Source organism: Ostrinia nubilalis, chromosome 21 (assembly GCF_963855985.1).
Source record: "Ostrinia nubilalis chromosome 21, ilOstNubi1.1, whole genome shotgun sequence".
Taxonomy (NCBI): Eukaryota; Metazoa; Arthropoda; class Insecta; order Lepidoptera; family Crambidae; genus Ostrinia; species Ostrinia nubilalis.
Window position 1 is genome coordinate 4,597,856 of NC_087108.1, and position 16,086 is coordinate 4,613,941.

At 37.5% G+C, this 16,086-nt stretch overlaps 2 protein-coding genes and 1 long non-coding RNA gene across 6 annotated transcripts in view; 1 reads left to right on the top strand and 2 right to left on the bottom strand.

The window, feature by feature from the left end:
• The window catches only part of LOC135082154 (alpha-tocopherol transfer protein-like), a 38,843-nt gene extending 33,044 nt beyond the window's left edge, over window positions 1-5,799 (top strand). For all 4 annotated transcript variants that reach the window (XM_063976910.1, XM_063976907.1, XM_063976908.1 and 1 more), the window contains 5 exons: window positions 616-674; window positions 1,053-1,249; window positions 3,729-3,839; window positions 4,134-4,236; window positions 4,700-5,799. In XM_063976910.1, coding sequence (XP_063832980.1) covers window positions 616-674; window positions 1,053-1,249; window positions 3,729-3,839; window positions 4,134-4,236; window positions 4,700-4,851 — 622 coding nt within the window. In that variant the 3' untranslated portion in view covers window positions 4,852-5,799. The remainder of the gene's footprint in view (window positions 1-615; window positions 675-1,052; window positions 1,250-3,728; window positions 3,840-4,133; window positions 4,237-4,699) is intronic.
• Window positions 2,233-3,692, bottom strand: LOC135082157 (uncharacterized). The gene is made up of 2 exons (XR_010259359.1): window positions 3,073-3,692; window positions 2,233-2,852 (listed from the first exon to the last, which is right to left on the bottom strand). It is a non-coding gene; the product is annotated as an uncharacterized LOC135082157 (long non-coding RNA).
• Window positions 5,800-5,952: 153 nt separating the features above from the next.
• LOC135082153 (aldo-keto reductase AKR2E4-like) lies at window positions 5,953-14,441 on the bottom strand. The gene is made up of 7 exons (XM_063976905.1): window positions 14,267-14,441; window positions 9,476-9,559; window positions 8,720-8,884; window positions 8,322-8,438; window positions 7,732-7,899; window positions 6,937-7,137; window positions 5,953-6,181 (listed from the first exon to the last, which is right to left on the bottom strand). The coding sequence occupies exons 1-7, from the start codon at window positions 14,312-14,314 to the stop codon at window positions 5,993-5,995; spliced, it is 972 nt and encodes a 323-aa protein (XP_063832975.1). The 5' UTR covers window positions 14,315-14,441; the 3' UTR covers window positions 5,953-5,992.
• Between the last annotated feature and the right edge of the window lie 1,645 nt (window positions 14,442-16,086).

Sequence of the window (16,086 nt, forward strand, 5' to 3'; positions counted from 1 at the left end):
CATCACGTCTCTGCCAATTATGCAATTAAGCACAACTAGCAATTTGCTATTGTATTTAACAGTGATCACATTTCGCTCGTGTATTGTTCTAGATCTGGAAACATGAAAGAATATCAGTATTCTAATTTTCGACAATATTGCATTTAAGCATTTCTTTTGTTTTGTTTTTGTAAAAAAGTTAAGTTATATAGCACAGTAGGTATAGTACAGTAGTTCTCAAAAATTAAATGTAAAAAACTAAAACTCATAAAACTCATTTAAGTATTTTTGCAAATAGGCTTTTAAAAAGCACTTTTACACGTCCAATATTAACCCTACCACTGCTTCGGGACAATAAATCGGCCAGTGCTGAGAAGAAGCAGCGCAAGTAGCTTAGTAGGTAAGTAATCAATTTCGATTTCACGAAGCTTACAGCTTCATGGAATCGAGTTTGTAGAACCAAAGTTAATCTTTGGTACTGGTACTTTCTTACTAACATAATATTGTACTTAATAGGGACAAAGAAGTAGAATCCTGAATCGAAGTCGAGTGTTACAGGCAATCAGCTACATTTTGCTGGTGTTGTTAAAATATTAGTTAATTGTTGTTTAATTATCATTTTTTGTTTCTTTACAGACAAGGCCCACCTCTTCCAGGCTTGACACCAAATGGAAGAAGAGTCACAGTCTGTAGAGGTAAGAATTCTTCGTTAATCAGCTGACAGCTCTACCAAACTGAATCTGAAATCTTATGTAATTAAAAACTTCCTTACTATTTTGCAATTTTATATCTTTTGACATGATTTATTGTTATAACAATATTACCACAATATTGTAAATTATAGTATCTTTTGCGGACTATGAGATACAGTCTGCTGAAAGCCGCTGATTTACATATACCTAGCATATTTAATCGATTCACCTTCGAAAAAAATCTCTCAATGCCAAAAAAAAATTTCGGACCCAATTATCTACATTATGTTCTTTATTGACACCCTTTGGGCTACAAAAAAAAGTAGACTAATCGATTCCGCTTTCGCATTCAACCAAGTTTTATGACCAATCTTTTTTCAGGTGTACAGTCAAACTTGAACGCCAACGAGATCGCAGACACCCTCAAGCTGGCTCTCATGATTGGGGACGTCCGCCTCATCGAGGAAAGGGAGGGCGTGGCTGGTGACGTGTATGTGCTGGACGCTGCTGTGCTGGGTCCCAGCTTGCTGGCCAAGCTGTCCCCAACTACCATCAAGAAGTTTATGATCTGTGTTCAAGTAAGGACCAAATAACCGACAACTATGAGCCTTTTTGACAGCATGTGCTGGAAGTAACTGTGCTGGGTCCCAGCCTGCTGGCCAAGCTGTCTTCAACTACTATCAAGAAGTTCATGATCTGTGTGCAGGTAAGGAGCAAATGACCGATAAATATTCATGAACCAATTGACAAAGCATTATACCTACGTCAGAGTCACATCGTGAACTTTTGTGTGTTTAGATTTTCTGTAAAATTCAATTTGCGCTAGTTTTAAATTCAATGAATTGACTAAGTAGTGGAATCCTCCAAGGACACAATCTAGAGTCCCGTTTTCACATCTTATAGAAAAATGCCAATTGACTAGTGGTATACCTACACTATAGTACCTATATTATTCGTACATATTGCTACATTAGCACACAATTACCTCTACAATAAGGCCATTAAAAAGTTCCATAACACAAGCATCTCGGTTGGTTCCACAAATATGAAAATATCGTGAACTTTTTCTGATATTTGATGGAGTCATTTCTTACTTTCACTTTTAAACTGGACTTTGAACTGAACAAGAAACGAGAGCATGTCCAAATGAAAGAGCAATACAAAAATGCGGCAATGACCCAGACAACGTGTGACCATGTCTGACCCCACAAAGTCCGGTTATCGTCATAATTGGGCCATTATCTCTACTTTTTCTTAAAGTAGAATATGTAGAGTCATTCGGGTCAAGAGCACGCACTTTTTTTTTTGATGGCCTCCCAGACCTATAAAGAATTATATAATTGGCATGTTATGATATTAAATCTGTAGAATATTTAATAAATTTTCACTATTTAAGAAAAATTTCCATCAAGATTAATTAGTTTTAGCCCTACATAGGCTTAACTGAAAACTTTTCCAATGCGTACTCTTGACCCGATGTGTGGGTAAAATTACGCAAGTCTTAGGGTAAAGTTACGCACGCGGGGTAAACGTACGCATTCAGATTTCTAAGAGAATACAATTAAGATTGGCAATAATCAATATTTATTTAATCTTGTAAATAACATTTTAAGAACTTTAACATTAAAAAAAATAAGAACTCTTTGTATTATACAGGGTGGAATTTTGTAATGCCACCTGGAGGGAAAGTACTCTTAATATTGTAGATAGAAAATTTTACTCAAATAAAACATTCCTTAATTTTTGAAAACAAAGAGAACTCCATTCAAAGATTTTTGAAAATTCACTATCATACCATAAATTTTTTTGTAAATAATTAAAATAGTTTAAGATTTCATGGTTTTCCTTTCATTTAATTTAAACAAGTTTGTTAGAGAGATTTCATCCATAAACTTAACCCTAACGATCGAAGCAATAAAAATACAGGGTGTAATTTTTAACAAATTTTAGTTGGTTCGATTCCTCTACATTACTAAGAGTACTTTCCCTCCAGGTGCTCCATTACAAAATTCCGCCCTGTATCTATTATAATGTGAATCTTGTCTTAAATTATTTATATTGGCAATAGTCACACTTTGAGATCAAAATAATTGGCTTTCATTATTTGGTCATCTGAGATGAGATGAGGGTCCGCTGAGGGGCCTTCCTTATGTAATTTCTCGGCATTTTGGTGTAGGTATTCTGAAATATTGAACAATTTTTGATATTTTTATTTCATTTGGGTTATAAGTGCGCAACGGGGGTAAACGTACGCGTGCGTACTATTAATCTCGTACTCTTACCCCAATCGGCAAATATACCAAATAATCAGTCACAACACACACGTTAAATACTTTTTACGAATATGATAAACTTAGATCAAAACTACATTAAATGAACAATAGAAATATAGTATACTTACTGGCACAGAGCTATCCATTTAACTACAGCACACTTTTCCGTGGCATAATAATTAAACGAATTAAGCGTGCTACAAGTATTCGGCGACGTGTCGCGACCAGTACTTAGATTGCGTCGGCGCGGCGCGTGGCTCCTAAACGGTTACAGTAGCGCCACTCTGTTTTACAAACACAGACCTCGGCCCCCCCACCCCTGTCGGAGATCGGACCACCGCGTACTTTTACCCACCGCGTGCTGTTACCCCGAATGACTCTAGTAAATATTACTAATAGTGTCGTTAACTCCTTGTGTTATGCTCTGTTACTAGTGGGTTCACCACAATAGTTCTATACCTCTAGCACGAACAACTTTCGTCTTCGAATCGTTTGCGACAACTGAAAAATTCAACGATAACGTGACAATCTCGGTTGTCAAAATTAGTTTCGTACTACCATTTCTCATACTTAATTCACTTTACGTCTCGTTCACAGGGGCGTTTTTTTAAGTTTTTACACTAAATCTTTTGATGGCGATTCAAATACGCAAACAAACGATTCGAATTCGAATCTGATACCATCATTTAATTTTGTCTACAATGTCGCTTCCGAACACCTTCAACGTAGTTATACTCGTACTGTCACTTCGAACTTAAAAATGTCTTTTACTTGTTATTTACAGGAAGCGTACCCAGTGAAATTGAAGGAGGTTCACATCGTCAACACATCGCCCATCGTCGAGAGATTCGTCAACTTTGTCAAACCGTTCCTCAAAGAAAAAATCAGAAAACGCGTGAGTACCTACTTAAGACTGTGAAATGCAATAAAGAATTGAGTACTTAGTTATATTTTTAGCTTCGCATTAGGTTTATTCTACCTAGTTCTTATAAAGGTAGATAGGCACATAAAATTTCAGGCAACTACTTACCCCCATTCTTCGGTAAAGTATTTTATTAACAAATTGAACAAATTCGGGACTTTCTGTGTCTGTTTATCTGTTGTGGCAACATAGCTCCCAATCTGATTTTGATCTACTGAGTTACACATTTTACAAAAATCTGTTGAATTGTAAATTTTCTAATTCCAGATATTCATCCACAAAGAAGTGAAGGACTTATACAAGCACGTGCCTCAAGAGATGCTCCCTGTTGAATACGGTGGACCATGTGGCACCATGGAGGATCTGCAAGGTAAATTATATTTTTACTATGCTACGAGTAGATAAACAGTAAAAAAAGCGATTAACTTAACACCAGGTGCGATTGCGGTCAAATACCTGCCTTGTCTAGAATAATAAAAATAAAAAAACCACTCACTGATTAATCACGAAATCTCAGAAACTACTTCCACAAACTTGAAATTAAACAGGTAGGTTCTGTATAGGGCGTAGAATATCCGCTAATAACGGATTTTACGAATCTCCATCCCCAAGGAGGTAAAACGGGGTCCACGCGTACGAAGTCGGGGGCGGCGGCTAGTATAACATAACTTTGCCGTGTCAATTTTTCCCTCGTTTTTCTTTTTTGCTTTAAAACAAATTTAATTGAAAACTGAAACTACCTGGTATTCCTATGTGAAAGAATTAAGCAAAGCATAAAATCAATGCCTCCTAGTTCGATTTTCCTATTAAAAAAGCAATTCTTATATTTCCAGAGCAATGGAAGAGCAAACTGGCTGAATACAAAGAGTGGTTCGAGGCACAAGAGGCGGTGGTCGCCGACGAGGCCCGCCGACCAGGTCGCCCGACCAACTACGACGAGCTGTTCGGAATCGACGGCTCCTTCCGACAGCTCGCAATCGACTGACCGTAGAATTTAAGTCTGTAGCGCTAATTTAAGCTAAGTTTCTGCAAGTATTATCCCAATAATATTCTAACATTTTCTTAAATCCCTACTGCAGTGTTTGCAGTTATAGCTCGCGCAGCAAAAGTTGAGGCACAGGTTGAGGCGATCAACACAAGCAAAGATTTTATCTGTATACGTTTGATGCGCTAACGTCTTGCGTACTCTGACTGATTTATGTTCTGAATTCAAAAATTACATCAGTGTGTGCGAGTATGGTTTGTCTCAACCTTCATTGCTCGACCTATAGGGATTTATTGTCATTCTTCATCGTGTTCTTCATCAACATTAAAAATCTGATGTTTTACATAAATCGTGTTTACTGATATGTACTAGATCTGAACACTATCTAATACCTTGAAATGTGCAGAAGACAGCATATCATACTAGGTATTTAAAGCAAAATCGGCGGCAAAATACCCCAGTTTACAGTGACATGCCTTTATCTTAAAGACTGCACAAAATGTAGTAGATGGAAGTGTCTTCTATAGAAGTTTGACGTAAATTCGAGTAAGTAGAACAATAAAATTAAATCTCTACACTCGATTGAAAAATTTACTTGAACTTAATTAAATAGGTATTTAGTTCTACATGCAACTCCCTTCTAGAATAATTAATGTATAGTTGGATTATTGTGATATAATATTTTTGGCTTACAATAAACGCTGTATTTTAAGAGGCTCAATATGTAGGGTATTTTTGCAGATCTATGTATATTAATTTTTGTTACTATAAAAGCCTTGTTCGGTGATTTGTATATGAATATGCTCGGTTTTAGGTTAATTTCTTATAAATTATGTTTGTTTACTTAAGCGACCACTCACAATTAATTAATATTGAGGAGCCTCTCTGTAAAGTAGAAACATTAAACCATTATTTTTAATGAAAAAATAAATGAAGTTTTTCTGAGCCCAGGATTTTGTTTTATTCCTTATCAACTGCCTGACCTACGGTAGAGAGAGAATGTCTCTTGGCATTAAGTCCTCCATTTGTAATTTTTGTACATCCAATAGTATAAATAAATATAACAGCAACGCGTATGCTTGTAAAAAAAATCTCCAAAACTTTAAAAAAGATAGAAAACTCTTTATTCTTACACAATCAGTTACTCAGTATATGGGTAATATGGGTGGTTCTTTGACCCTTCATCATCCCCGAAGACGGACTTGTTGACGTTGAGCTTGCTGATGGTGGTGACCTCTTCTGGGGTCAGTGTGAAGTCGAAGACGTCAATGTTGGCCTTCAGTCGGTCCTTGTTGGTTGATTTCGGGACTGGGATGACGTTTCTCTCGATCTGTGATAAAAAAAAATAAAAAACATACACTCGAATTGAGAACCTCTTCCTTTTTTGAAGTCGGTTAAAATAGCTTGATTGTTAGTCTTTTGTTACTCTTACGCCTGGGCCACACACATCGCGATAGCATTCGGGAGACAAAAGGGCAAAGTCCTTGCTGCGACCAAGCAAAAAAGCACCGAAGTACACGCAAATACTTGACTAACATCGCTATAGCGTGAATCTTTGAGTTATCGCGATATGCGTGGTATAATCTAAACATTGATGAAAATCTGCAGTGGTTCCGTACCTATTTGTCTGAAGCCTACTATAAATTAGTCGACAGTCGAATTCTTCTTTCTCTAAATGGCATTTAGCTAAAGCCGCTGAGTCCTAGTGTGCTTAGGACCATCCATGAGCTCATTTTAGAACCTAAAATACAGTTCCAGATTCTTCTCTCCGTTTAAAAACTACTCGTACATACTCTCCCTGTGTCTGGTAGTTGCACACTTTGCACAGTACCAGACAATAAACATTGCTGGTAGAGTCACTCAGCATCTAATAGCAATTCAGAAATTGACCTACAAACTTCACTATCAGAAACAAACATGTTATCAACTGACAAAGATTAACTATATCGTTGGGCAGCGTAAGAGTTAAGTATACAACTAGGTACGTAGCTTGAGTTCTAGGCGCAACAACATCTCTCATAATTAGTAGTTTGAGCTCTACTTTATTTAGTAACACACAATCTCACTCTACAAGTAGGTACTCACCAAATACCGCAACACTATCTGGTTAGTGGTCTTCCCATACTTCTGCGCGATCTTGACCAGGGTGGGGTCATCGGCCTGGGGGGGAGGCGCGGCCGAGCTCGCCCTGGGCACCAGGAAACCGAAGGGACTGTAGGCCATGACCGCTACACCCATGTTGTGGCACTTGGTGACGAGGGCTTCTCGAGTGTGGGCTGGGTGGATCTGGAAAAGATGTTCCCTGCTTCATCAGATACCTCAACAATATTTAAAAGCATAATTTCCGCCAATCGGAGTTCACTACTGGAAGCCTTCAAGGAATGACACTGAGCACGACTGGTAAGCCTTTCTCTTCTTCATTCAACAGAAGTGCAATGTCTGAATACGATCATCTTTATTCGTAGATGTTTTATCGTAGAATACAAAAGCGCAAGGTCGTGGGTTCGATTCCCGCCTTAGGCAGTTCGATGTTTTAATTATAATTTTCAAATTAGTTTGAGATGCAACTCTTAACGCTAAAAATTAAATAGCAATAATACGATTACATCATCTAAAAAACTTCAGGTCATAGGGACAAGTCAGACAGTGGGAATAGGGGTTTTAAACGGCCAAGATTTCGTCGTGATCGAGGACTAAACTAAGTACTAAAGCCGCTTTAATTGTTCTCTGGTCATTGACCAGATGGTCAATCATTACTATTGTAGCCAAAGGTCGGTGTACTATGTACAACTTTGTGCAACATTTTCCATTTAAAGTTTCAATTTTCGCATAAAAAATAGGTTTACTATTTTACCTCTCCTCATTCTTTTTCTTTCTTACCTCGATCTGATTAACAGCCGGAGGAATCTGGCTATTATCAATGATCCTCTTAATCTGCGCCGAGTTGAAGTTGGAGACGCCGATGGACTTGGCCAGCCCCTGCCGCTTGGCGTCCTCCATGCCCTGCCAAGTCTCCAGGTAGTCGATATAGCCGTCTGAGCCGTCCGCCTGAATAAAGAAGATCTTATTTACCCACTGCTGGTATTCGACATTTACAAAATATCAACAGTTTGACTAATAATTTGCTTGGGAATGAAAATCAGTTTCTCCGTTGGTACGACATTATATCATAGTGATAGTATTGTCTTCACAAAGGTCTTAGTTAAGTTATTATCGAGAATCGGCTAATTGTCCGAAACAAACGATTAGTCAATACTTGCATTTCTAGAGTAATCCAAAGTTTGGTAACAGAATATTTTATAATTTTTAACAGTAACTGGTTTTGTCATGTTGGACAGAAATATTTATCGATGCTACTGATAGACAATACTACCTATTACTGCCATTGATATTTGCGTCTTCACTACCATACTACTTACTAATCTACATACCTTTCACTGATAAAATAAGTTATGAAAGAATAATCTTACCTCAGAAGAAATAGGGAAGTGGATGAGGTACAAATCGACGTAACTCAAGCCCAGTCTGCTGAGCGACTCCTTCAGGGCCGGCACCACTTGGTTGCGAGCGTGTTTGTCGTTCCATAGCTGAAATTAAAATTAATATACCATTATCAGCTCAGATAAATAAGTTACAGAATGACACAGGGTTTTTCGTAGAGCGGAACTTGTAATAAAATAAATCATTTTTGGCCTTCCTATTGAAATCCCTTTAGTAGAGAAAAAATCACTAAGGACCAGTTTCACTGTGATAAAGCTGCTGGTGCAGTGACAGTGACATAAGAATTCATCAGCAATCAGTAAGCATCAGGGATTTCATTAGCAAAGCAAATTATTGTTTATAACTTTACATAACATGTTAACTTTACCTTGGTAGTAACAAACAGGTCCTCCCTCTTGACCAGCCCCTTGCCTATGACGTCAGCGATGCCCCTCCCGATGTCCTCCTCGTTGCCGTACAAAGAGGCCGTGTCGATGTGTCTGTACCCAGCCTCCACCGCCCAGTTGATAGTTTGACGCATTTTGTCTCCATTCTGAGGAAAATTCAATTTTTCTTTGTAAAGAAATTGTACTGCTACGATGGTTCGGTCATGTCATAACACGCCCCGAAAACCATGTCGTAACAAAATAGGCCACTATTACCTAATTAAAAGAGGTAGAGGAAGCCCACTGGCTACCTGATGGTCCACGGTTGCCCTGTGCCACTGACACACTTAGAGCGTGCCCAGACAAATATTTCGACAACCCAGACTGTCCTGCCTGGCGACTCAGAACAAGGAGAGCCGACCCCAAATAATGGGAAAAAGGGCTAGGGAAAAGAAGAAGAGAAGAAGAAAGAAATGGTATTGCACACTTTACTATTAAGTAGTCCCCTTATTAACAGATCGAGGTAATCTTATTATGCCCGAGTTAAATGACTTCACATAGTCGAGCGACAATGCGGCAATGGCAGGGTTCGGAACCCTCGTTCCTCGGATCACTAGTCGGCTAGTCCGACACATTCATTGTTTTTTTCCCTGACCTCTAAATACTTAACTGACAAACTGGCCGTAAATTGAGCGACTATGTATTGATTGATGCTAAATAAAGCATATAAAATAATACAAAGAATGTAGAAAACTTACTCCTCCGTAAGTCCCCAGCGCCAAAATGGGAATCTTGTTGCCATCATTCAGCGAGGTAGTTGGCGCTTCCAACGCCAAAGCTATCTGAAAGGAACGAACAACAATTGTTCAAAAGTTATGTAGGTATTATGTGACACAATAAACTTATACTTTAAACCTAGGTCGACCGACGATCTGGTGAAGGTCCCGGGAAGTACCTAGACCATGGAAATTTTTCCAGCTGTGGACATCATTTGGCTGATATTGCGACAAAGCTTTTTATGTTCCATCGTGTGTGTTGAACTTGAGCCTTAAAACACCGCACAATGAATCACAGTAAGCAAAAGGAAAATATAAATAAGCTCTTTAGTATTCATTTGTTGTAATTGCATTCTTGATTGTACCACAATAATATACTCGTAAGTAGCTTCCTAATTCCTTATGGATACTTATGTTTCTCACGATGCTCACGCACGATGCTTTACAATAATATTTTTGTCTTATAGACTCGTGCCGGTAGAGCACGATGTAGACAAACGTATTATTTGAATCGCTTCGCTACTTTTTGCATCATCAAAACCTATAACGAATGTCACTTAATCTAGCTAGGACAACAAGTCGATGTGCTCTACAAAGAATTACTTACACGCCTAGAAACTAATAAATAAAAAAACGGGTTTTTTCTAAAATAAAAGATTACTTAATATGAAAAGAGAATATTCGTACAATGTTTTCGACATAAAACAAAAAACTTCTCACAAGAAGGCAGTGTTGACCGAATGGTGATTGCGTTAAGATAATTCATACACTGCTGCTGACTAGTTAAAATAAAAAGTCGCAAAACTAGTTTGCCCTTGTTAGTTCAGGTCATTCACTGTGCTCCAAGGACTACTAGAGTCAGAGAACTTAGTGTCATTCATCTTAATAATTACATCAGTTAACATAAAAAATATATGTATTTAAAATGTGAATAAAAGATAAAGAGCCATGTATGTCTACACTAATATTATAAAGAGGAAAACTTTGTTTGTTTGTTTGTTTGTTTGTTTGTTTGTTTAGTTGTAATGGATAGGCTCAAAAACTACTGGACCGATTTTAAAAATTCTTTCACCATTCGAAAGCTACATAACTCACGAGTAACATAGGCTAAATTTTATTTTGGAAAACAATAGGGTCCCGTAAAATATTTGGGATTTTCATAAGACGTGGAAAAGCGCCATCTATCGTCATTGCTTAAAATCTTCTTGCGCCTGACAAAAATTTTTGAGGTACGTAAATATTCATGAAGGCAAAGCTGTCAAACGCCATCTATCGACATCATTAGTAAATTAGTAACTAAATATTACATGTACTATGAATAGCGCTGTTCGTAAATAATATTGAAAATTTAATAAATAAAGATATTTTATGTAATTGAACCATTCACTGTATGAACCTATTTGAATCATTCACTGTGTTTAAACGAGCAAGTCAAAGTGTTAATTAGTGACTTTTTACAAACTTCCTTGCAAATTCTTACTATGTGCCGCCATCTACCGAGATGAATATTAGGGTACGGTTCAGCGGCGGACAAATGGGATGGGCGCGTGGGCGATTGTAGTTAAATAGGATAAGAATTACTTCGTTTTTATTTTCTGTATGTAATTTGTTAATTTTTTGGTAGGGTCTTTATTTTAATTACTTAGGTTGGTAGGTACTTACTTATTTGATTTTAATGATAATTACTATAGGTACGTATAATTTTAGTAGAAAGAAAGGTAATTGAATGACTAAGTGACTCACTCACTCATCACGAAGTCTCAGAAACTACAAGTCTCAAAAGAGTTCTCATAGGGGTTAATGGTCTATTCCACCTGGCTTTGACCACCAAGATGATCAAAGTGGACTCCAGTTAAATTATTTTTTTAGTGTTCTTTGATCACCTATAAATAAATCATACCTCTGAATTGTCACATACATTTCCAATTTGTTTATTGCGGTTTTTAGAAAATATCAAAAATGCTACAAATCAAAATATGTAGTACAACAATTGGACATGTGACTATTCTATTTAGGAGGTGAATTTTTGTTTGTAGATGATTAAAGGATACTAAAATAATAATTTAACTAGAGTCCACTTGGCTCACCCAGGACATCGTATCCGTGGGTGATCAAAGGCACAGAATAAATTCAAAGGTCACTAAATTGTCGCTGTAAGTCCACTTTGATCACCTGGCTGATCAAAGCCAGGTGATCAAAGTGGAATACACCTCCTTTTAGAACGTAGGTAGTCACTAAGACGACATTTTGCAAAATTCAACCCTTATGGGAGTTAAAAAGGGGGTTGGAAGTCTGTATTGCAGTCCTCGGTTTTTAAAGTAAGACACTTGAAAGTTAAAATGTATGCTCATATGATCTCTAGATATTGTGGAGGTGTACATATACTGTTCGGTACACTGTGGTACTGTGTACACATCGGTTTGCCGACGATATTATGGTCATGGCAGAATCGTTGGAAGATCTTGGAACAATACTCGAAGACCTTAATCGATTTTCCCAACAGGTAGGCCTGAGGATGAACATGGACAAAACGAAGCTTATGTCGAATGTCCATGTTGCGCCCTACCCAGTTTCAGTTGGGAGCTCAATTCTCGAGATTGTCGACAAGTAGGTATGTCTACTTCGGACAAACGATCCAGCTAGGTAGGTCCAATTTCGAGAAGGAGGTCAATCGTCGAATCCAACTCGGCTGGGCAGCATTCGGGAAACTACGCAACATATTTTTGTCCAAAATACCTCAAGGCCTGAAGACTAGAGTGTATAACCAATGTGTGTTACCAGTGATAACTTATGGCTCGGAAACGTGGCCTCTCACTATAGGCCTTATACAGAAGCACAGTTGCACAGCGTGCTATGGAGAGGGCTATGCTTGGTGTTTCTTTGCGAGATCGAATCAGAAATGAGGAGATCCGTAAACGAACCAAAGTCGCTGACATAGCCCAACGGATTAGCAAGCTGAAGTGGCAATGGGCAGGGCACATAGTACGCAGAACTGATGGCCGATGGGACAGAATGGTTCTGGAATGGAGGCCGCGTACCGGAAAACGTAGCGTGGGACTTCCACCTACAAGGTGGATCGACGACATCGTAAAGGTAGCAGGGAAGCGCTGGACGCAGGCCGCTTCCAATCGATCAACATGGAAAGCATTGGGGGAGGCCTATGTTCAGCAGTGGACGTCCTATGGCTGAAATGGTGGTGGTGGTGGTGGTACATATACTGAAAATGTATCATTAGAAATCAACCACGGGGGCTAAGGAGATAAAAGGAGGGTTGGAAGTTTACATTATGAAAGTCCTATGTGTTTAAAGTAAGAGAGTTGAAATTTAAAATGTATGCGCTATAGATGCTAAGAGCGGATTTTAAGAAACTCCACCCCTAATGGAGTAAAACGAGGTCCACGCGTACGAAGTCGCGGGCGGCCGCTAGTAAAGATATAAAAAGGGAAGAATTAGGTACAATTTGAATTACCTATACATAATAAATTACGTAGGTAACTCCAATATTACTAAGAATATCTTGTACCTATTTTAAAGACATTGCAATTACGAGTAGGTACGTAAATTACTTACATTTATTCACATAATATTTCTGATTTTACAGACATATCGGGATAATTTTAAAAACATTATTTATAACAGTAAAATCAATAATTAACCACATTTATAAACCTAATTAAGGTGACTCTTTAATAAGATTGATGATTGATTAATGGTTGCGGTAATTATTATGTGAAGAAATAAATAACCATTAACTGTAATAATTAATGTTACTTAACTGTTTATAGAGATGGTAACTTGCGAATTACTTAAAGCTAGATAATATAGATTCTCCAACTAGCTAAGGAAAGCGGCCACACGATGCGTCGTATCATGTCGTTCGTTCGACGTCCAGAGCTGGACAAAGACCTCCCCCAATGATCTCCCGCGCCGTCCGCATCCAGGCACCTCCCGCGACCTTCACCAGATCGTCGGTCCACCTAATGGGGGGCCTAGCCCAAACTACGTCTTCAGGCCCCGGGCCGTGGTCGAGAAAACTTTTCAGGCTCGGCGGCCATCAGCTGTGCGAGGTATGTGTTGTATAAAGACTACTTAAGTATTATGCAAATCGACTTGTTATGAATTTCGAGTTATCTACATATCTGTTACGTCTCAAAAAATCTAATAAAACGCTTAAAAAGGTAACATTGTCAACTGAAGTCAAGATTAGGTCCTAATTTTACTTATCCGGTAAGTCTAATGAAAAAATGCTTATAAAAATAAGTAATTAATTTTTTTTTTAAAAAGATTATTAGTAATTTGTTATTACACAAATTACTAATACTCCCGTTAGCCCCTCGTACTAAGCTAAATATGCTTGTGTCACGAGTGAGCTCACCACAATAATAGTCGAGCGGCGGCGGGGACCGAACCCGCGTTCCCCGGATCACGAGTCGGCCAGTCCGACCCCTTCACCGTTCGGCTATCGTGGCTCTAAAACACAATTAATTCGTAACCCAGACACAATAAAAGTTTAATTGTTATGACGGCTATAGCAGTTCACTGTCCAAGAAAGTGTTAATTAACTATTTATTAGCAAATTACCAGGAAAATTCAGCTTTTAGAAACCTAACTAATAACTCACTATCAAAACTAAAGCTTAGATTAAAATAAATAAAATAATGATAAAATTAAAGATACTTACATAAGCTTTTAGAAACCTAACTCACTATCAAAACTAAAGCTCATACCTACATGATTAAAATAAATAAAAGAATAATAATTAAAAATACTCACATTTAAAACTGTCGGGACCAAAATGGCGAAGAACGCAAGAAGACCCATCTTGACAGAGGTCGTGAACCGTCTGATCAGAATCGCCGTGATTGTACAACTTAGAGCTTCTAACGAACTTGTTTACACTGTTACGACACGACTTGGTTCTACCAGTTCTACACTAATATCTTCTTCTTGTCGTGTCGACAACAAGTCAGCTCAAAACTCCGCTACAAGAGTGGCGTTGTCAGTAGCATTCATTAAATCTTCCTGCGTACAGTTGTTACACTAATAATACAAAGTTTGTTTGTTTGCTTGAACGTGCCAATCTCAGGAACTACAGGTGGGATTTGAAAAAATAGTTTTGTATTAGATAGCCCATTTATTTAGGAAGGCTATGAAGGCGGGCAATGAAAAACGTTGAGAAGACGGGAAAAATATTCCAATGATTTTCACGCGTACAATGTCGCAGGCACAAACTACTTTATAATAAGTAGATTCCTAATCAATTATTATTGTTTAATGAGACGACCGTATTTACAAGAGATTACAATTGTTTTAGAATGATGTGGATGTTAGTGCAAAATCAAGAATCGTCAAGCGAAACGTATTGCGAAGAGCAATGTCATTCATTTCGTTACTTGCAAAAAAATGGTTTACCTATTGTAACTCCAAACAGATCTTGATTGAAGAATTAATAAAAAAAAATAGTAAATGCTTTTGGAACTGAGCTTAAAACAATAAAACCTGCATCCAAACCAGGTGTGCAGTTATAACTGGACAGAAATCATGTTATGCCCTTTATAAATAAAAGCTCAGAGTTACGTCATAGTTTCCATATTATATGAACAGGTTGGGAACCTGAAATTGGTATGTCCTCTTACGTAAAAGCAGATATTTTTCTTCTTTTGTTGGTAGTTTTAATAATGCATTTTGAAGCAAAATATACTAAAAATCTTGAATTACAACTCTCCTTTTCTCGCGTTTGAACTAATTGAAAGTGTAAAATCGTTGTGTATAAATCTTTTTATTATCTGGTGTGACTGGTTCGTGTTTTGCATCTGCAATACGTCATACAAAGGCCATACATTCAAGCTGCAGCCGCAGAATAACAACAATATAAAACATTTGCATTTTTAATGATTGGACAAAGCATCAGTTGACCTTGAAGTTTCGTCGATTTTTCGATACATTTGAGTTATTTCAGAGAAAATTTTAAAAAAGTTACCCAGGTACTATTTATTTATCATTGTATAGGCCAAACCATCCATTTGCCTCTGGTAAATAAGAGAGGGTCGCGCTTCTGCTGTGGAGATTAAATGCTCTTAAAATAATAATGACTACTTAACATATTACTGGGATTGTTTATAAAAGGAAATAAAAATAATATCAATAGGCAGCTTTTAGCTTGATGGAAAGTTTTCCTTAATAACTTAACGTAAATGGGTTTTCCCCTAATACCTCATTAAAAATAGAGCACAACAAAACCACAGATTCAATCAAACCGGTTAACTTAAACTGGTTTATTAATCTTTTTTCAAAGCGTAACAGTGTAAAAAATATTGAGGTGTGTACCAGAACAAGATACGGTAGTCTAACTTCTAATGCTTTAGATAAGTGTTTTTATTTTTTTGAGTTAAATGGCTTGATGCTTTTGTAAAGACTAGGTAGGTACATCTCTGCTTTAGTGTAGGATCCCCGACATAAAATGAAAAATAAGTAAGTAGGTATTACGTAGTTGGTAGAATAAGAATGGAGGAAAAAAGCTAGAGATTTATTTGTTCTGTGGTACAAAAGTAATCGGCAAAAAGATTCTTCTAAGATAGGTAAGAAAAACTTAA

What these genes read in the sequence shown, in the direction of transcription:
- LOC135082153 (XM_063976905.1), bottom strand. Translation starts at nt 14,314, where the DNA reads ATGGGTCTTCTTGCGTTCTTCGCCATTTTGGTCCCGACAGTTTTAAAT. An exon ending in TGGTCCCGACAGTTTTAAAT is followed by an intron (nt 9,560 to 14,266) that starts GTGAGTATTTTT and finishes CGTTCCTTTCAG; the next exon opens with ATAGCTTTGGCGTTGGAAGC. An exon ending in ACCTGTTTGTTACTACCAAG is followed by an intron (nt 8,439 to 8,719) that starts GTAAAGTTAACA and finishes TTTTAATTTCAG; the next exon opens with CTATGGAACGACAAACACGC.